At 38.7% G+C, this 22073-nt stretch overlaps 1 protein-coding gene across 2 annotated transcripts in view; it reads right to left on the reverse strand.

Moving 5' to 3' along the window:
- Nucleotides 1-303: 303 nt before the first annotated feature.
- DPYS (dihydropyrimidinase) overlaps nucleotides 304-22073 on the reverse strand; it is a 32189-nt gene continuing 10419 nt past the window's right edge. For both annotated transcript variants that reach the window (XM_074894340.1, XM_074894331.1), the window contains 6 exons: nucleotides 18176-18332; nucleotides 17032-17173; nucleotides 14886-15028; nucleotides 4790-4997; nucleotides 1965-2056; nucleotides 304-445 (listed from right to left, as the gene is read on the reverse strand). In XM_074894340.1, the coding sequence (XP_074750441.1) occupies nucleotides 1982-2056; nucleotides 4790-4997; nucleotides 14886-15028; nucleotides 17032-17173; nucleotides 18176-18332 (725 nt within the window). In that variant the 3' untranslated portion in view covers nucleotides 304-445; nucleotides 1965-1981. The remainder of the gene's footprint in view (nucleotides 446-1964; nucleotides 2057-4789; nucleotides 4998-14885; nucleotides 15029-17031; nucleotides 17174-18175; nucleotides 18333-22073) is intronic.

Below are 22073 nucleotides of genomic sequence, written 5' to 3' on the forward strand. Positions count from 1 at the left end.
ACAACAGATATCTTCCTAACACATGAAATTAGAGAATTAGGATTCATCTCCTGTGACCTAACAGAGCAACAATGTAGAAAGCGTGCTTAAAAGCCACTGTTCAATTGCTTTTACTTTATAGATAAGCTGATACCTTCTAAAGATAAATATTAAGCAATACCATCCCCAAACTTACCTACTTTTAAGAACCTACAGAGCTGCTGCCTCATTATAATTGTAGTTACTATTTTTACTCTATTTTCTAAAAAGAATTTTCCAGTTCTTATAACAAAATTCCTTTTAAAGAGAAATTGCAATGACAACTTTCATGCAGGAAGCCCAGTATAATGTTTATTTGTTACTGTTTTTTCATGTTGGCTCTTGAGAAGTTGATTGTGGATTGATTGTTGGACCCAGAATGCACTGCTTTGGTGGGGACAGCAGGGTCATTTTCATTTGCTCTTATCTACAGAGAAGGAAAAGACAATATGATATAATCTTTCAAAAGAAAATATCTGATTTGCAATTTGTCACTCAGAGAGGTAATAATGGAGAAAGAGTGCTAGGAGCTAGGAAGAATGATTATTGCTGCCTCACTCTATTGCTAGCCTTTAGTCCTCTCTATTAGAAAAGCTTTCTCCCTTATGACAGAGGAAAACAAATAGGATGCTGCACTGTGATGCTGCTACTGATGGCCTGGATGAGGTTCACTGTGAGGTAGCTTTAAAGGAATGGTACAATGAAATGTGGAAAAGCTAACTTCACCCCCCCACCATTGCAGCTGTGTTCTTGTCCTCATATTAATTAGCACTAAGAACAAAGCCATTTTATGTTATGTGCAAACTGGAGCTTTACATCCATCTGTTGGGAAATAATTTCTGAAACTAGCTGATCTCATTGTTGGTACACATATGCACCCAAAAACTCAGCCTGGATTTCATCATGCTTGCCGCCACCCACTGTTACCCTGACCTGTATTAATCAACTCCCCTGCTGTGGTAGCCAATATTTCAGCTGCAGTTGGCATACAGCAGCATCATGTCTCAATTGTGTTTGCTGAAGATTTTACCTTGTTCTTTTACTTTTTCCTGAAGCATTTCTTCTGCTTGTTAAACAGCTAAAGAGTGAGGTGTTGTTGCCTAGTCTTTCTCCCCAGATGCCTTATCCCAACCATATGTTGCACTGCACTGATCCTTGCTAGGTTCTTCTGATAGACAATTCAACTCACTAAGCCAACAGAAAACTAACCCAGAAAAAGGAAGCTAACTGTTTTCTTCTGGCTTAGGAAGTAAATCAGCTCACAGAAAGATCTATTGTGCACCAGGGCATACACAGGTGAGGGAGTGTCAATAACCAAGCTGTGGACACTGGAGAGGAAGGAAGGGGAGATGTCAGGTGTTATTCCCTGTTAGCAGCACTGAGCCTTACAGCACCTCAACCATCCATTAGACCACTGCTGACATTGACTGCAGCACCTCTATTTCGTGAAGACAGCTGTTGTCCTTGCAAAACAGATCTATCAATCAGCTTAACCCAAACAGCGCAACTGGTGGAGAGTTACTGTCTGTAACAGAGGGACACTAAAGAATTTAATTCTTCACATCAAGCTGGTTTTGTTTGTTTGTTTCTTTTTTCCTTCTGTAAATTTGCAAGCCAAACATTTATACTTTGTTTATACCCCTGGTCTTAACTGAACTCAGGTTTTCTATGGGCCTTCATACCTATGCCTCAGTCTAGCAGTTAAACTTCATTTGCTTCTCTCAGCTGAACTTTTTCAATGAGGCTCCAATCGGGAAGATGTTCTCTATACCTGGGCTGCCACATATTTTTATCAAATTTAAAGATACCAAGACAACTCATCTTCTGAAAGGGCTTATTTCAGATGAGCCTGTCACAAGCTAGATGGCCTGCTACACTTTTGTTTTCTTGAAGTTTCAGAGAAGCATTAAGTAAAGTAGTTTTCACTAATCAAAAGAGACAGTTACCTGCAAGAGCCAAAACATTATTTTGCTGTGACAGATGTTCCTGAGACCAGGCCTGTATACGGTTCTCTCTTAACAGGAACAGGCTGACAGACCTGCAATAAAATATTTCAAATCTTTCACTATTATTTGTCTTCCCCTTGCAGTTGCTAATTGGACACAATGAAAATAGCAGTCCTATGATAACCCAGCTTTGTATGTTATGCATCCCAACAATTTCACCAAACCTCTCTCTTGAAAATGCCCCTTACACTGGGATTAAACTGTTCAGTTCTCAGCTTTCATTGGGATCTGGGTGGCTCAATCTGTTCAGCACTGTAACAAAGCAATTCTAAGCCCATTTTTTTAAAGAAGCAACTGATCATGTTCCACCTCATTTTATTGATGCTTCTCCCTTCCTTACTCCAAACAGATCTTGGAGTGGCAAAACCTCAGAAATTATGGCACATAAATAATTAGGATATGCTAAATCACAATCATAAATCAATTAATCTGGTTGCTTCTGTATATTTTTTTAATCTTGACTCAGATACCTCAGGATATCCCAGGAGAGAACAGGTACAGAGAAAACACACCTGATCTGCTCTCCAGAACAGCTGACTCACTGCATGTTCAATCTATAAGCTTGTTCTTTGTTAATCACATTTTCCAGTGATGCTCTTAATACAGGTAAGAGAGGTTAATGAACATCAGTGAAAGAAAGCAAATCCTGCCTTGTATATCTACTATCCACTATCCCAGCTGCTGGCTACAGCAGGAGGTTGAGCTGGTTGAAAAATCACTTCTGAAGACATGCTGCACTTGATAGTTTGGTTAAGAGAAAATTCTCTCTACCTTTGATGAGAAATAGAAACCACCACATTCACTAAGTCTTTCAGAATTCTGTAATTATCAAATTTCGTATAAATTTAGTTTAGTTTTGATACTAACCTTCCTCTAACATGGTATATAAGGCTTTAGCAGAGACACCAGGATCTGGAGTCACTAAAACTCAGCTATGCTTGAGGAAGCACCTAATTATCATTTAATAACTGCAACACGTTCTCTTACATGAAAAGGAATGCCCCAAGTTTTTGCTGGTATAATGCCAGTACAAATCTGTTTTCAATAGCTAGTTTCTATTACCATTACCTGGCATTTATTTTGCATTAAAAGTCAAAGGGATCAGCATTGCACAACAAAGAAAATGCTGCTATAATAATAAGCAGTCCTCATTAACAAAGTACTAAATAGTTTCAATGTCCAGTGGATTAAATAGACTCACAGGCACATAAAACTTTGTGCAATGAATCATACTCTGCTGAAGACAGATCCAAAGGACTATGATTTCTAAGAGGAACAGTGCAAAGAGAATCTACCTAGATTATAAATGTAAAATGAGTCTACTGTAGGTGAGCAGTTCTCAATATTTAGCCTGTGAGACCATCTTATCTGCAGCTGGCCATGGAACTGCATGACCTTTGGAGCAATTATTACAATTCATTTACTTGTTCAGTGGAAAGGGAAGATCTTTTCCCCGGACAGATTCACAGTTAGGACTACTGATTCACTTTTCTACTAGGCTGGGGAAGTCCAGGTGCAGATTATTTTCTTTACCCTTCCTTTCCCCCAGAAACATTAACCTTTGTTCATATTGAAAAGGTGAACAGAATATATAAAATTTGTGGACAGATTTAAATAAGGAATCTGGTTTCAAAATAAAAAGCGAAGTAGAAACAGCATAGTTAGATGCTAACATAACACAAGTGAAAATATCTCTAGTTTATCTAATTTACACTGACTTGTACTGGTACCCAACAATGCAATATTCTGTTTTCTGTTCTTATTCCCAGGGAAAAACTGTGTGTGTTCATGAGGGGACTTTCCTGCTTATCCAGTGTATTATGTGTATCAACTTGCAGGCAACACACTAGCTCCTGTGAAAGTGTGGTCTTTGGAGGAAAGGCTCACTCAGTCACTTTTACATGCCTTTCTCAGTCCATCAAGACAACAGCAGGAAGAAATATACAGAATTATCTTGGAAGAATTTCAGTGGACCATACCTCACATGGATGCTAGTCTGATTCAACTTTCAGATCCTGCAGTGAATCCCACTGATTCAGGTTGTGATTTTAAAATGTACTTAGTCTGGGTGTTTTTGAAAATCCTACTCACAGTAAGTAACACTAAGTATGCAAAAGCATTCTTCATGAATGCTTGCATGGTAAATAGGCACTGAAAATTCAATCTTCATGTATTTGCAATATTTCTCTTTCAAAAAAAAAATAGAACAAGAACTTGAACAAAGCTATCTTGCTTGGTCTAGCAGCACACTTTGCAGATGTTCAGCTTTTAACGCTTTCTTGCTGGAACAGAGCCAAATGTTCAATATTCCGCAGGGTTTATCTCCAAATATCTGATCCATGAAAGAGTTAGAAAATTACTGATTTCTTCCTCAGTGTCAGATTTCTTCTTGCATAGAATATTAAGCCTCTCTGATTTTTAGTGATATCAGTGCTGAAACATAGCAGTTAGTCAGATTACTCACCCACTCAAAAGTGGAGCAAAACTTTGCCTACTTTTATTGCAAGTTGGACATGTTTATTTTAAAAAGTACCCAAGCTTAGTTTATGAGCTGTACAGACTACTCTAAGGGCAGGAACTAGTCTATGATATTTTTCTGTAAGATAAAGAGCAATAAAAATTGAGTCCTTATTTTCATTTCCTCCCACCTTAGCAGATTTTGATTAGTAAGGGAAATTACCGTTGAATCCCCAAACCTTTCTTCCCAAGAGCTAGTTATCCTCATGTTGTACAAAGCATTACAGAGATTTATTAGTTTAATTAACCTGCTCCCGCTGCTTGACTCGTTCGTAGACATATGGAGGGAATGGTGGACGGGAGACGTATTTGCCTTCTCCTGCTGTGACATTGAAAGCTCCACCTTCATAAACCACTTTGCCTCTTGAAACTGTCGCAATTGGGACTCCATGGCAGACCATTCCTTCAAAGATATTGAAGTTGTTGGCCTGGTGATGTGTCTTTGCAGATATTGTCCTGTGTTTACAAAACAAAACAACACCCCAAATTACTATGATCCTTGAATTTTACTTCATTATAAATTTTTGAGAAATTGATAAAGAAAATTTAGCAGCATTATTAAACTACGACACTGTACAGTACATGGATTGTACATCATGGAAAGCTGTAAAAAATAGGATAGAGCAACAACATTTCATTGAACAGTAATTGCATTTCAAAAGAATGAAAAAGGAGTCAAAAGGACAGGACTTTGCGGACTTGAAATGCAAAATTTTCCACTAGAAAGAGATTAGTGGGAAAAAAAATCAGGTTGCAATATTTTATTTGGATAGCACGCTTTCATTCTGCCTTGTCAAGCAAATATCTATGTATGCTAAGGTCAGAAAAAGCTCTGACCTTTTAGCTAGAATGGCTTGCAATTTCAAGTTTGAAAAGTATGGCTGCAATGTTTCAAAGATTGAGACTCATGAATAACACAAAGATTATTTCACTGGAAAGTCAGTAGATGGTAATGAATTTTGGTAACTCTTCATGTGAGTTGGATTGATCCAGTGACTGACAGCCCAAATATCTCAATGCTGCTAAATAATAATGGCAACATCAAATTTCCACATACCTTTCCTCCAAGGGTATTAAGCAAATTATAATTTTAGACCTCAACATTACTCATTTGAGCTATGGTATTATTTCTTTGCTTATGCATAGACCTCATTCTTTATGATCACCATTTTTCTAGCCAATTTCTCCAACCCTAACTGGCTACATTAAAGGCAGAGCCAGTGCTAAAGCTGACATTAGCATCTGGAAATGCAGGCTGTGTATACTTCATTATCTATTTTCCCTACTGAGCTATTTACTATCTACTGTATCTAAAATGCGGCACAAGATTTTGAATTTTAGTTAATTATTTTATTAACTTCCTGTTTCCAATCTACAGATTTTATTTTTTTTTTAATTTTCAGACTTTATATTTTCATTGTAATCTGTAATTTCTGAAAGGAAGAAAGCTTCATGCTTTTGGCTAGCAGTCAGAATTTTCCAGAATGAAAAGTGAAAAGCCTATCATGCATATATAGCATTAACATTATTCCAGAGACTACATCTTTTGCAAAAGAATTATCAAAGTCAAAAGTAATATGAAATATTAATAGATTAAAATATTAATCTATTTGGAGATTAATTTTCTAAAACTTCAGTTAACTTCCTTATCAAAATGAGAAAACCACAAAAAAATCTGTATCTTTCTTGAAATATAGGCATTTTCAAAAGCAATCATATATCAAATATTTCAAATGATTTCTTATACAGAGGAAAAAATAATTTATGGATGGATACTTAATTTTCCTTTCATATAGTTCTGTTGAACTAAGAGAAATTGGTTCTACTAAGGGCTACATTTAAATCTTGGTAGCAACTGACTTTTCAAGTGCTGTATATATAGAAATACTGTCTATGACCAATCTTCCCATACGAATAAAAACTCTTCCTTATTCAGCACACATTGAACAGAAAACTTGTGCGTGCCTGCTTACCAGTATCAGCATCATCATGTAAATTCACAGTGGAAAGTGTGAGCAATAGAAGTCAGACCTCTTGTATTCACCAGCCCTATGAATACTGTCGAACAACTTTATCCATGGGTGTTATAATAGCACTACAAAGAGTTTGTGAACATATTCCTCTAGCTTACCACATTACCCTTAGGGTCCAATTGCTCGAACAGTAAGTAAGAACAACTAGTATAGTTATCTTTAGCATTCTCTGAGTATACATCATATCTATTTGCACAATAGCACTGAGACACAAGAAAAATGGAAAAGGTAATTTGAGCAAGCAAACAGAAAAATAAGTGAGATCCTTCAAATCAACATGTGAGCTGTTTCAATGTGCTAGAGCAGGATCACTAGAGGCAAACACATGTCAGAGGTAAGTATGTCGTTCATAAAAACATACAAAATGAATGGAAGTTAGCACATTTTAAAGTAATATCCATTTGTACAGATAAACCTTACAATACGACAAAACACATTTCCCAGAGCTTGTCTCAACAACAAACTTATATAGAACTCATTTATAACTTTTCTGTTGAAACAAGCCTTAGATCATGCTGCCCTTTCTGAAGGTGAAGCGCATTCTCCCTGATGGAGATAACCAAAATTTGTCTGTGATTTAACCTTTTGACGTTATCAATGGCAGTGAAAGTTTCAGGTAGCAAGTGAGCAATCAATTAAAACAGAACTAGACAATATGCTTGGGTCTGAAGCTCACAACACAGCAACCTTATGCAACAGACTGTTTACTGCTGTATCAGCCATTTCAGTATCAGACAGCTTGCCAGGAATCTTAGTGAAATGCCAATGTTTGCTCTGAATGTCTGAATACTATTGACCACTCAGCTAATGGCAAGAATGACTTTAACCTACTTATAATCGAAAAAAACAGGACTGCCACTGTCATGAAGTATAATCTAACAGCTGCCTGCAGCATCCTAAGTGATGCCTGACATAAGGGATTACTCAGCATGAGAGAGCAGATTCTGACTCCAGGCATCAAAAGCCTGTATCGGATTTTTTTAATGAAATTTGTAAAATTCTCTAATGCTGGTTATAAACTACAGTGGCTCTTGTTTCAAGCAACCCTTTCTCAAACAGAAACTGAGATCAGAATGTTTACTTCAACATTTAAAAGAACATTCTCCTCTACAAAGAGGATACTGCAAAGACATAAGGCTCTGTTTTGATCCTAGTTACATCAGTGTCTCCATGTCCTTCACTTCAGCTGCTTTTGATACACCTCTCTTGCAAAGAGTTTTTATGCTATCGATATAAACATTGACATTCCTCTAGTACCAAAGAGGAAGACATGCTTCTGAAATTGTTTTTTTTTTTTCCAATGCAGTGCTTCTCTTCAACTAATTTTCAGTCAAATAGCAATTATTTTAGTCTGAGAGCTATTACCAGATTTTCTCTGACTGTATGAGGATTCAGTGACTAGTAATCCTGTATTTATTTATGGTCTATGTGAGAAAGGGTTTTATTGCCACTCCTAGAATATTATATCTAAATAAACTATGAACTGAAGTTTGACATTTAGAAAAGAGCATCAGATTAAACTAATACAGAAAGCTGTAGGGTGAAATTCAAGACTGTACAGGTGGTCTGCACAAAAGTTTTGCCCTGAAGCTTTGTTAAGAAGTTAGAGGTACCGGTTTTCATTTCAAGTCAAACACAACTCAGGAGCATCATAAACATGTCTACTCCTCAGTCAGAGCCTGAAATACTAAATAGTGAGTTACAGTCAGGCAGGGGTGAACTGGATGAAGGGAAACCATTAGACATTAGAGTGACCTTCTACCCCTCATAATGCATAGGACATGAAGGAATCTACATCAGCCCAGTGAAGGTGGATCTGTTGGACTAGAGTGAGCAGTAGTACCTAAACTTTGACTGCTGTGAGGATTATCACTTTAATTTTCAGGTGGGCATAAGAAAATAAAGAATTTAATTACTTTTGATGGAAACTGGATGTATACCTCACAAGTTTTCTTTAAAAATTCCAGGTACAGGAATATGAAGGAATTCTGTAGTCAATAGCCCTTAGGCAAGAATAGCTGATAAACACCTCAATAAAGGGAGTGGACACCTATTTTATAATTACTTAACTAATTAATTTAAAACATAGTAATAAAGGCAGCTAAAATGACCTGAGTCCATTGCTGAAGAGAAAACGACTGCGTTGTTGACAGCTGCCATAGAAAATCCACTTATGTAAGAGTGAGTATTTGAGCTGTAAGCAACTTGTCTCAGTGCTTACAGTGCAGGATCTCTAAGCTTTTTGGAGATCGGAGTAGGTGAGAAATGCCAGTTTGCTGAGGATAGTATCAGCCTTTGCAAGCTGCCTCTTCATATCACTTTCAGATGCCTTTGAACTCTCCATATTGTTAACCTGCTTTTCTAAAATCTAGAAAAAAATAAATAGAACGTTCACCTTTCTGTGCTGTCTATTCATTTATACTGATAATTAAGTTGAACTTTGTTAATGTTAGTCAGTTTTATTAAAAAGAAAAGCAAAGGTGGGGTAAAAAAGAGAGGAAAAAGAAGAAAGAGAAAGTCTTATAATGCTAGCTCTAAGCCTATAATGTGGACCAAAAACCCCATGGACTATTTTATATTAAGGAATTGCAGTAACTGCACATGCATATATATGCAGGCAACTGTTTGTAAAGTTGTATTCCTAGTCTCTGAAAAAATATCTTTAAATAAGCATTGCCTTTGAGTAGCCACATGAAGTGAGGAGATTTGTAGATAAAATAACAAATGCAAGAAGAGTTAGGAAGTTAGTGTTTGGGAGCTTCAAGTCAAAGTGACTTATCTGAGGGATGGGATCTTTATTTCATGAAATCATATCTCTTAAAATTCATCATTTGAAGATGGGTATAAAATGACAACAAAATTATTTTTCTGATTATGGTAAGTAACTCATTTGTCAGCAATACCATCCATCTGGTCCTATCAATCACTCTAAGCTGATATCAGATGGAAGTGAAAATTGTCAAACTGTATAATGGGCAGGAGGGAAACAGTAATGAGAAATTAAGCTTGCAGAAAAGCATAAAAAGAGAGGAAAATATGTATTAGTCTATTCAATGACTAAAGAAGATCTGGAAGTGATTACCAGGGAAAAAAAGGCAAGGTTATATAAGGAGAAAATAAGGACATTTAATTTTTTTTGGTAACATTTGTTAAGATTCTGTTCTCTAAAGGGAGCAGCTGACATTTTGCGAGACAGCAAGTTACTAGGGAAACGTACATCATGCTCTCGGAGAGGCTTATTTTGTTACAGTTCACAGAACCACGGAGTCAGTGAGGTTGGAAAGCATCTCTGGAGATCATCTATTCCAAGCCTTCTGCTCTGATCAGGGTCAGCCAAAGTAGATTTCTCAGGGCTGCGTCCAATCGGGTTTTAAGTACCTCCAAAGATGGAGACTCCACAATTTCTTTGGGCAACCTGTGCAGTGTTTGATCACCCTCACAGCAAAAAAAGTTATTTCTTATGTTTAAATGGAATTGCCTGTATTTTAATTTGTGCCTATTGTTTCTTTCTCCATGTCCCCTTAATTTGAGATAACAGGCCTTTGACAGGAACTCTGATTCTAGTGAATTAATGTGCATTCATGCATGCACACACTTGCATTTGTGCAAAAGAATATGGGGCTATTGAAAATGCCAGAATATACTTGTCCTATGCATATATTTGTATGTGACATTATTTCATTTTGCCTCATTGTGTCTAGATGCTGTTAGCCATATACCCAGTATTCAAAATTATACTCATTCATCAAAAGAGTAAGACATTTGCAGTGTTATTTATTCTAATCATCTGCTAACATCTTGGTTTCTTCTTCTTTCATGTTACAAAAAATTACAGGCAATTGCTTGGGAGAGTGCTTAAATGTTGTAACTTGTCCCCACTTAAGCCTCTGAGGCTGAAGACGACTACAAATGTGATAGACATAGGCTGCAGATTTTGGTTCTACCAAATGCAAAAGATTTATCCATGAACATATCTACATGCAAACAAAGGCATTTGAGTGAACATATGCCAGCGGACTGGGACACTCTGACTTCTCACTAGTTTGCGTCCAGTGGCTGTTTCCCCTAAAATGCATAAACAACACTGGAAATGGGCTAGAAACCCTGTCTTCCCCAGTCATGTCATAGCAGGTAGATTACAGAGTAACATGTCCTCTTCCCCCCTCTCCTCCTCACCTCAGGACTCCTGCATTCCCTGCTAATAAGGGACCCGGCTCCAGCAGCTGTGTGCTTGGGGATGCAGCCACCACTGCTGTGATCAGGGTTGAGCCCAGCATGTGGGCGCATGTGGGGCACACACTGGGCCTGCCAAAGAGGGCCACTCCAGCAGAGTCCAAGGAGGTGAGGCGAGAGACTGTCACATGCACAGCCAGCTCTGCCTCTGCATTCAGAACTAGCTTACTTTTAGGCTATATTTAGTGAGTGGAAAAAAACTGGTGGGTGAGGCTTCCCAGACTGTATGTCGCTATAATGAAGTGGCTGGACTTAGAAAGTTAAACTCCATTTGAGGTGGGTTTTTTATCCCTACAGGTGTTTGATCTTGCCTTTAGGGCCTCATTCGGGGCTTATTTGCAAAGCTCTGGAAGGCCACAGTGAGTTTATTGAGCCCTAATATCTGCCAGGAGCTGAATGTCTCTTATGAGATCTTTAGTACCTTCTGCCCCTACTTTACAAGGGATGCTTAGTCCTTTCCACGGCCTGAATTGGGTACTGCAGTATTTAGGTTCCTTGCTGAGCATTTCTGAAACAAGCCCTAGTGATTTTGTATTGCTTGCTTTAAAATAGCTAAAGGCATCAGCTATAGAGGACACTGGCTTGCTGACAGGTGACATTCCCTTTTCCTTGCTTACTCTGCCCTCTCCTTCTGGAACAGTCTTTACAGTTGCTTTTGTTTCACAGACTTGGGGCTGTTACATTATTTGTGTGCAGCTGAAAGAAGTCAGTGAACATGCTTGATCAAAGCACAGATTAAAATAAGACGGTACAGTGAGTACACATTTGCTGCCTACATGCATTTTTCCAAGGAGTTCTCACAAAACAATCCTGTGTGCACAGGCTGTACTTGGGATGCTGAGGGTGTTGAGGTCTGCAAGATAATGTTTGGTAGCACATAGCTGCAATAAACCAACAGGTCCCTTTGGTATTTGTGTGTTCTTTAATGAATATGCAATGAGTATAAGGAAGCTAAGAAATAGACCTAACCTGGCAGAACTCATAACCCATCATTTCTAATGCAGTTTCTTCTAATTTATACATTTAATGTGTTTCTTCCCAATAATGCTTGTTTTCATGCAGACCCGCTAAAACCAGTATTTAGAAACTTTTAAATACAGCAGCAAATCTGATAACCGTTCATATATTTTCTGCAGAAATTAACAGAAAATGCCGCACAAATAGGCCAGTCAACTAAGCTGACCAGTAGAAAGAAAGCCTCAACTAAAGTGACTGAGTGCTGGAAGTGGAACCTTGAATTGCAATTGTTCCCAGCTTACAGAGCTGTCACTTTGAATTCACTAGGTTTTTGAAACCAAGAAAGAGAAAATCCTGAATGCCCAGATAGCACCCAACATGTTGCTGTTGTGCAATGATGTGGGAGGGGAAATGCAGCTGATTTTGTAGGGATATAAGTTTTTGTATTTTGATGAGCTTCACTACCTTTCGGAATGACTTCAGAATCTTCCCTATAAATTTCCTCTGACAGATTGTGATAATACCAGTTCCTCACAGCAATACTTCAGCAACTGTCTAACTCTTTAGGCTAGTATCAGCCAGTATTTTAAGACTACAGCAACACAGCATCAAATCAGAACTGGAAAACTGCATTTTCCTCTTACAAAATTTAGGTTTACAAACAAGGAAAAAAGTCATGCTCAAAAGAGGAAGGACTTAGCCAGAAAGAGGAACAAGCCTATTGTGAAATTGAAAATCACTCCCCAGAGTCAAAAAAGTACATGAGGCTGCACCTTGTGTAATATCTTAAATGTTTGAAGTCCATTAGCTAGATCTTTTTTTTTCTACTGGGCTGTTTGTGCCCTCTTCAGGATTTGCAGTGAAATGAATAGACAAGCACTAGTGAGATTTATTAATACTTATTCATGTAGTTCATACAATTGTACCTGCAGAGAGGCTTGTTCCCAACAAAGCCAAAGGGGTAAGCAGTGGGAACAGTACCAGATCAGGAAAAAAGTATTGCCTGAACTTAAAATCAACTTGCTTAGTAAGAAAATACAGTTCAATATTTGAAAAAATACTTGACGAAAACCTGCACTTTCACAGCTGCAGTGGGCAAAAAGGCAATTAGAGCACTCAGGAGAGAGTGAAGGGAGGCAGAAAGAATGTTTGGAAGGTTAAAGGATAATTACAGGAGCTGACAAAGCACCTTGAGAACAATGTCAGAATTCTGCTATCCTTCTAGATTCATGTGTTCCCAGGCAGAGCAGAAGTGAGCTCAGAAAAGAATCCTTCAGGGTTTTTTTAATCAGAGTTCATAGCTCCACTGTCCTGAAATAGCTCATTGCTAGTATCTCAAAATATGCTTGCTCAACATGCCAGAAGGCATAATGTACATGAAAATCTCTCTGACCCAGCGCTGAGCAGGCCTCTATGTTTATTTGGGTTGACACTCCTGAAACTTCTTTTGCTGGTGCTGCCAGTTTTTTGTGGGACTTCTGAATAGCAACCTTCATGTCTTCAAGTTTTGCAGCTTAAAACACAGAATGCTTGTTCTCTCACTCTCACATGCTTTTGGTACTCATTAGTATACTGAAATGAGTGAGCATATAAAAAATTCAAAAACCAGAAAATTGGTCAAGAAAATTTTGTGTAAGGAAAATCTAGGATTAGGGCTTTTTTTCCTCCATTTTGTTTTCAAAATCAGATTTCCCAGTTATGTTTCAAAACTTACTTCTACCATGAGGGGAGTCTTCAACTCTTTTTTTTTAAAAAAAACAAAGGCTGAAAATCTAATGTCATCTGAGTTACAACAGTTCGGGCTTTAGGAACACCAAACACTGTGATAAACTTGACAAAAACTGGCCATACTGTCAACATGCCCAACACTCCACAAAGCTCATCTAGGGTTAGTGATTGCTATCTTCTATGGATTTACTGACTATTCGGATGACAGCGATGAAGAGATTTCAAGGAGGGTAAACGTGTGCCGTCAGCACAGTTGTCTGCTCACACTGCTCACAAGATGAAAGCGCCAGCCCAGCACAGCTCCTGACCTGCTGTTGCTGTGGTGTGCAGGGCTGGATGTGGGCAGATGTAAGACTCAACTATTAAAGTGTCTGCAGATTTAAACTAACCTGCTCAGCAGTTGAGCAGTGGAGATGCACACACACTGCCCATAGGCATCTCAGCTGAGAAAGGCAACTCCCCAGGTGAGCTGGCTCTGTGACAGCCGGCTGCCAGACCATTTCCGGGCAGTTTAAACAAGACCAGGATGGGCACAAGAGCCAGAGCAAGACTCAAGACGTATAATCCTTGAGATATTTATAGTGGCCTGAGTATGGAGCTGGCTGATGGTGTGAATATACCTGAAGACTGGAATCGGCTGTAATGCACAATATGCTATGTGAGTTGAGGCTCCTAAAAAGACACTGCATACCCTTTCGAAGCCAAAAGGTACCATGGCATCAAGTCATGCAGGGTGAGACATCAGCACACCTCTTGTACATCTGGTGTTGGTGTGACAAGCTCTATTCTAGCAGACTTATTGTGCACAAAATCAGAAAACTTCTTAAATAAAAGCATAAGCCTGCACAGCTTGAGCTTTAGAACTAAACTCGCTCCTGGCTCTATCACTATATTTGCTCTATCAGCTAGGGAGAAGACATTAGGCGGGCAAGACCCCACACTTTCACCACCCATCCTGACCACCTTTGTATATGTTTGAAGTAGCTGTAAATAAAAACACAAGCTTGTAATGGGTCATCGTGCAGGAAAGCTCCTCTCCCTGCTCTTTGCAGTGGGAGGAAGCTAAACATACTCCAGCACTTAACAGAGTTACTCTAAGATCCCAAAGTGGTTATTTTTACTCTTAGGATACCAAACCCTGGTAGCATAATGTACAGTCCTTGTTATTTTTTCACTTTGTCAGCAATCTAGGAGAATTTTTTTAAATCCATCTAGAGATCAAAGATCTCTGCTTACATACACCATTGTAGGAGACAAATAACCTGTAAATAATTCACGGGAAGTGTTGTTGAAAAACACCATAACCTCAGCCCCAAGGCTTATTGTACAGAGAATATGAGATATTTTTTCCTGCAGAGAGACTGGATAGGAGGAAATAACTACCCATACATACCTTGTAGCTTTAGGATCCCAAATTACAATGTCAGCATCAGAATCCACAGCAATCCTCCCCTTCTTTGGGTAAAGGTTAAAGATTTTTGCTGCATTTGTGCTGGTAACAGCTACAAATCTGTTTTCATCCATTTTTCCACTGTACTGCAGAAGAGTACGCAAAAGCAAACTCATTACTTTTTTAAACAAGGAATGAAAAAAATGTTCCTGTTGTTTGAAAGGCTAGGATGAGTGACAGCTCTCTGCCAACATCACACCAATATTTATTTAAAATGTCGTACTGAAGAGTTTAAAATAAATAAAAATAACTATTTGTCTCAGATTCACATACTGCAATGTACATTCACTGAAAATGATTTTATCTTACTTTATCCCACAGCAAAGGGAAAAAACCGACAACTTTATAGCCCAATGCTCTGTAGATCCTGTCCCAAGTCAACTGAAGTAAAATTTTTTAGCTGGTTTTGAATCTGTAGTCCTACTCAGCAGTTTCCTCGGAAGGTTTGACATCTCTCAAGTATCTAGGCTTTGGAAAATGGTGAGAGAGTATTAAGAAGAGCCTAGAAGATGTTAAAAGAGAGGCAAGGCACAGCGTGTAATATAGGAAAGGTGATTTGCAAATCTCTTCAGCAATAAAACAGAGGATAGTACTGTTCAGTACATGTTTGAGATCAAGTAGTACAAGAACCAGATTTGCTGATGTGACACATCAGCAAAACAGCAAATAATAATGGATATACATGTGTCTTGGGACTGTCCACTGCTACACAACTGATTTAATCCAGCCTCTGTGACTGTTGTTTGCTCGGAAAGCCAGCTACACTGGCAGTAATGTTGTACATAGGTCAGTCTAGGAATCAGAATGTCATAAAAACATGTTTGTATAGTGGCTTGTGAGCAATCATCTGAGAAGAAAAGCATAATGAAAGTGGTGAAAACTGCTCTTCTAAATAATGGTGTATGGAAAAGGAGGGAAGCTTTCCAGACAAACTCTCACAGCTGTGTAATATTTTACAAGTAAGAAAAGAGAATATATTACTGATTGAAGAACCTTTTGAAAAATTATCTTGCCCAAGAGGATACACTGTTCAGAACTGCACAGATGGACATATTCATGTCTCACTTTCATACTAACTACAAGCTAGATTATATTCCAGTTTACACCATAAATAATTGCACTAGAGCTATGCCACAGGTGGATATAGGCAGAAGTCTGCTTTGCACATGCCAGCTGGAGCTGAATCCCAAATAGAGGTAAATGAGAGAGATTCTGAACCACATCCATACTAAGTGTGTGAGGTAAATAATTCTACTGTGACAAATAAATACGCTTTGTATTGCATTATCAACAAGACTTTACTACTGCAAGAGGATTTATCATTAATTAGAAAGTTGAACTACAGCCTCTGGAATTTAACAGTATTGTATTAGACAGCACAATTGTAACAACCAGTAAGCAGCAGATCCCTCACGAGACTGCCCTACCTCCCTCCTCATCAGACTACCCCATATCCAAAAAGCCTGGCCACAAGCTTTCATATTTATATTTGTTTAGAGCCTGAAGGGCATTGTTCTTACAAGCACTGAGCATTCTTTGTTGGCACTGAGAGTCTGGTCAATGGTATTTGAAGGTGCTCATCTCATCATGTCACAGGCCTGAGCCATACATTAGAGAAGCATTTCTTATCTCTAGGTTGTTTCCTCCAGCTGAAAACACACAGTAGAAGTTGTCAAGCACACACCCAGTGCAGAAGCTCCTCCAACAGCTAAGTTTGAGAGAGATCAAAGAGAAAAAATTACAGAACTGACCAAGTCAAAACTGTGGGCACCTCTTTCCTTTCACTTTCCTTTTATCTGTTGAAAAAAAAATGCTGCAAGTAAATGTACTGTGCACTGCTGCTGAAACAATAGCGGTCCTTTGCTGCTAAACGATTGAAGTGATTCTCTAGTGCTACATTTTAAGCACTAAGAATCTTCTATCTCCCAGGCCAAGACAGTGAGAGTTAGTAAGGACTCTGTTATATGATCAAAGGAGTTATCCTATGATAAATACGCTTGATAAAACTGGAAACTTGATAACTGCTGAGAGATTACATTTTGTTGGAGAAATCAATTACCTCCATGTTCAGACATCTTGATATACTTACAACGCCTTTTTCCCATATGACTGACATCCTGTCTTCCACACCATTCACTCCATTAGGGATTTTTGTGAAGTCATCCTTCCCCAGAGCTTTCTGGCATATGTCAAAGGTGCAATTGTCAGTCCCTGTCACAGATAGGTCATCACTAAGGAGAAACAAATTTCATTATGAATCAGAGCATGTACCAGACAGTGCCACATTGGAAAATCTCTAGCAAGTCTGGGTAGATCCGGCCATCTGTCCTGCAAGGAAAAACTGATATGCCGTGCTAGCCTGTCTTCAGTCCCATCCTCCAAGAGTAGCTCCACAGTAACAGCCAGTTCCCCTGTGAAGTAGTTTCCTCTTCAGAAAACCCCTCAGAAGAAATGAAGCACCAAAAATAACACTTCTACTTTGGATATGTCAAGGGTGTCCCACAAATGGAGGACTGTCCCACTTCACCCAGAGCAAAGGGCTTGGCTCCATCCTCACTTAGGGCAATTTTAGACTGTGTCATTACATATACCCTGTAAAATTACTGTGGATCTGCACAACCATCAGCCAGTGTTCAGGCATACATTCACAGACTCTTTGGTCAAATTCAACTCTTTTGTGGAGTTAAGCTTTATTAGTAATGAAATACCATCAAACCACAGAGTTTGTTAACTGCAGGTATCTGAAGGATACTTCTGTTCCTACTTCCTTCTGAAGGAGATGTTATGAAGTGGACAATTTATATCTACCTTCGGAAGTCAGTAGGCTTAGTTTTTATGCAGCGTGCAAATTTCAAGTGAAAAAGGCTGTTGACAATAAAACCCTGAACCCCTAGCTGTGACCCCACTTTTTACTCATTTCCCCCCGACTTAAGCCTTACTGTCCCCCTTGGTCATGCTTCAATTTTTGCTGCAGTATTAGCAAGGCAAGGGTTATTGATTAAAGTCAAATGGGGACAGAAGAACACAAGAGTTCAGAGAAACAAAATCTGAACACTTTCTAATGTCTGTAACAAAAAATGTTTTTCACCTATGGTTTCAACTTCCATTTCTCCGTCCTGATAATGTAACATTATGTGCTTAGAAAATCTCCAGGGCATCAACCTGTTATATACTTCAGAAAGAATTTGCGGTGTATTTGGGCATCAGCTGTCACTGTTTGTTTATCTGCTTACTTGGCCAGTAAGTTCATGAGGAAACCAGGAGTAGATGGATCTGGTCTCAGCGGAGGTCCCATGACATACGCTGCAGCATGAGCCCAGTCTTTATTCCAGTAGTTGGTGCCATCGGTGCCAAGACTAGCAGCAATAGGCTCCCCATAAACCACCTTTCCTGAAAAATGTAAACCAATAATATCATCATCAAACAACATAAAAATGCATATCTTGTATTTCCTCTGTTCTGGTTCTTTTTGGTGGCAATGGATTTAAATTTGAATGAGTATTTCAAATTAAATACATATGGAAGGACATAATAAACTAAGCTATAACACAGCATCTCTGTTCTGAATATTCTGCTGGTGATCTCCCAATATATTTCCTCATAAGAACATTGCTTGGGCAAGTTTTTTAATTAAATTGCTGACAGATATATTATAATGAGTTTTACACATTGTTTACCAGGCATATGATTGAGATTTCAAAAAGAACACAGTCCTCAGTTGCATTAATTATATTTCTTCGTAGCACCTGTTTGGTGTTCTAAAATTATTGACTATGTAACAGTGCAAGTTAATATATACAGCATACAGATTTTGCAAGGTGGTACTTTTAATTGTCAGGCTATAATTGTTCCAGAAAGAACAATATGGCTCCAGACATAAATTAAAGAGTGTAAAAATATTTCCCAAATCAAAAATTATAAATAATTTAATTCTAAAATTTATGTCCCAAATTTTAATCTTTAATTCTTTGTTGCACAGTATTCTAGATTTCTCAGAAGAGGACACCAACCCAGAGTAGCTGTTAGCCTTTGGGTAGAGCTGACATATTTTAACTATTTTTTCCTCCTAGGAAACAGGGGTTTGAAACTCATCAGAACAAAATGGGAGATGAAACAAGATGTTTCACTCACTGAGGAGGTGGTCCAGCCACTTTGTTGTTCTGTAGGTGACAGGTGGTAATGTCCTTGACTGTGATGGTCACCAGAGAACCAGAGTGAGCTGGGACCTCGCACACCCACTCATAGGCTGCTTGGTGCTGGTTAAAGGCAGCCTCTGCTGGATCCCAGCAAGAGCTTTCTCCCTTCCCTGCTCCCTACAGACAGTGGGTACCTTGCTATGGATCCCAGGTTTCACTCCAACCACAATTTTTATTAGGACTATCATTGTATTACCCCAGCAAGGGTTCATCTAGTAATTGCTTGGTGATATAAGGCAGTGACCTTTCTCTGTCTTTCTGTGTGTAAGTCATACATTCATGGTACTCTTGGAAAACAACAAAGCAAACCTTTGAAGATTTCTCTCTGTACATTAGATTCTGGTACTTCTGTAAACTACCAGATTATAACTGCTACACTAGCACAGGCAGCTACTGAGTAGTTAAATTCTTTTCAAAATATGTTTCCCACTGAAGTAGTGCCACTCCTTAAATCTTCTGCGCTAGACTTGCAAAAAGGTCTCATACCATTTAAACCTTGTAGTCACAGTTACTTCCACAAGGTTTCAAGACTTGCTCTGACATTACTTTACTGCACATTTACTCCAAGTACTACATAGTATAACTCTTCCACGACCTAAAGACTCCTTATTAGCATTATTAATTTGCTATAACCACCTCAGCATGCTCTGACATGCTGAACATGCTTGTCTCATATTGACACTTTGTCTTGGAGCATTCTAAGCTCCAGTCGTGCTTATCTACGTATATTACACTTGGGCTCAGAGGGAGACCACTACAAGTTTTTAGATTTGAAATCATGACTTAAGCAGTTATCTACTGGTTTTTGCATCTTATTTTCAAAACTCAAAGCACTGAATATGAGGCCATCCATGGAAGTGATATGACAGGTCAGTGAATGAGGAGATTTGGGTCAGATTAGTGTTTTTATAATTCAGAGCTGCTGCAGAACTCAGGGGGATCTTGGCCTTCCCTGGGCAATTCCAAACACAGTATCTGAGGGCAGGCCACCACAAACCTAGATATATACAGAAAATGTCCTGCATATATAACCAATCTCCTATATTTACCTATTAGACTTTTGAGAGAATTTTTATGAGCAAAGTCAGTAGAAAGGGGGGGAGGGGGAAGTGTGGTGTGGTGTGTGTCTTTCCTACTATATATAAACAAGCTAAAGAAACTTCTATCCACAGTAAACTTGAACTATGAATCATTAGGACATAGCTATAAATGATAAAAGTTAAAATGGTAGGAAGAGTAAATGTTTAGCTTCCATAAATAATTTTCTTATCTCAGTTTCACAACATAAAAATGAAAAGAAGTCTCCAAGCTCACAGTCATATATGCTGAGTTTGATTCTAACTCATGTACCACGGCTGATGACAGGATTTCTGCAGTCAGAATTTGACCTGAGCAGCTCTCCTTGTTCACATGAGTGGGAAGGAGTACAAGCCATTTCCTCAAGTGATTTTGAGTCTGAACACTGCAGCTTCAATGGACTACATCTGGACACTTCTGCTGACTGTGCAATTTCTTGCATTTCATTTGGACCATGACTAGCCAGATTGAAGGGTACAATAATATCAAGATACTGCTTTAATCAAAATAACAAAGAAATTCTGCATTAAGGTTCTTCTACTTGATTGGCTTCTGCCTATAGGCATAAAAGTGGAAAAATGCAGTAATAAATCAGGTCTTTCCATTTATTATGTTTTCCTGCATTCAGTAAAAACAATAAGCTGAAAGTGTTCTGCTGTTTGCTCTTTCTGACATTTCTGAGCTTCTGGGAAATAGCTGTGAATTTGGTGACTTCTTCATCAGTTGCCTAAACTGGCTGACTAGAGCTATTTTCACATAAATTACTTTATAACAAAGAAGAACAAGTAATTGCAATTTATTTTGCCACCTATGAGAACTCAAAAAGAACTATAATCTTGAGAAACACCAACACTTACAGGCTTGAAAAACTGGTCCCTGTGTGCTTATTCTAGTAAAAGTTTCAGAAGCATTTCAGATAGTCATATGGGGCAAAGATACTCACTGACCAGCTGTGATCTGAAAGAAGCAGAACTGCATGCCAGGGTTTATTGAATCAGGCATAGCATTGCATCAATTAGGCTACTTTCAGTCTGGACCTGAGCTGTCCTGCATGAGCCAGCTAAAAAGTTTGCATTTTTAGTTACACTCCTGTGCTCAGAATCATCTTGAGAGTGTGTATACCCACAGCTATGGACATGCCCTTCCTCTCACTAAGAGCAGACCTAAACCGTGACTGATGCTAGGAAGTATCAACTTTATAAGTCTAAGCAAGCTTTTTGTAATCTAACCAAATATGTATTTTTGTATGCACTTTTTTAACAGGGAGAAACCTTTCTAAAAATTGACTTTTTAGTAAGTTTCTGCTCTCCAGTTCTGATCTGCACTAGAAAGTCTTATTTCCTTAGCTGTAACACCAGAGTTAAATGGGCAAAAGGAGATGATCTTTAGACTTTAGTGCAGTTAGAATGAAAGCATTTTTAAGTGGGAGGCAGTGTAAATCACATACTTACTGCTAAATCACATTTTATTAGCCTTGCTTCCCCACAGGTATTACTGGCTGAAAGAATGGGTGACAGGGCCACGTTAGTTTTCCCCGGTAAATTCACATGAGATAGTCCTAAGAAGGAGAGGGAGCTGCACTGCCTGCCACCAGCGCTCTACAGCCTTGTCTTCTCACTGTAGGGAAGACTTTACACAGTAGCAGGAAGAGGATCCTCTTTGTCTTCCCACTCAAGGGAACAAGACTGTCAAGTACACAGAGATATCAGACTGCCCTTCTGTGGAAGCAGACAGTTCCTCTACCTATTCTATCAAGATTCAATATCATGTTTTGCACAGGGGTGAAGAAACAGCCCACTGAGATGAACAAGAACAGTCCTCACGGAGAGGTGCTGTCTTTGACTCTCTTACGTGGAGA

The sequence above is a fragment of the Strix uralensis genome, chromosome 1 (assembly GCF_047716275.1).
Source record: "Strix uralensis isolate ZFMK-TIS-50842 chromosome 1, bStrUra1, whole genome shotgun sequence".
Classification (NCBI taxonomy): Eukaryota; Metazoa; Chordata; class Aves; order Strigiformes; family Strigidae; genus Strix; species Strix uralensis.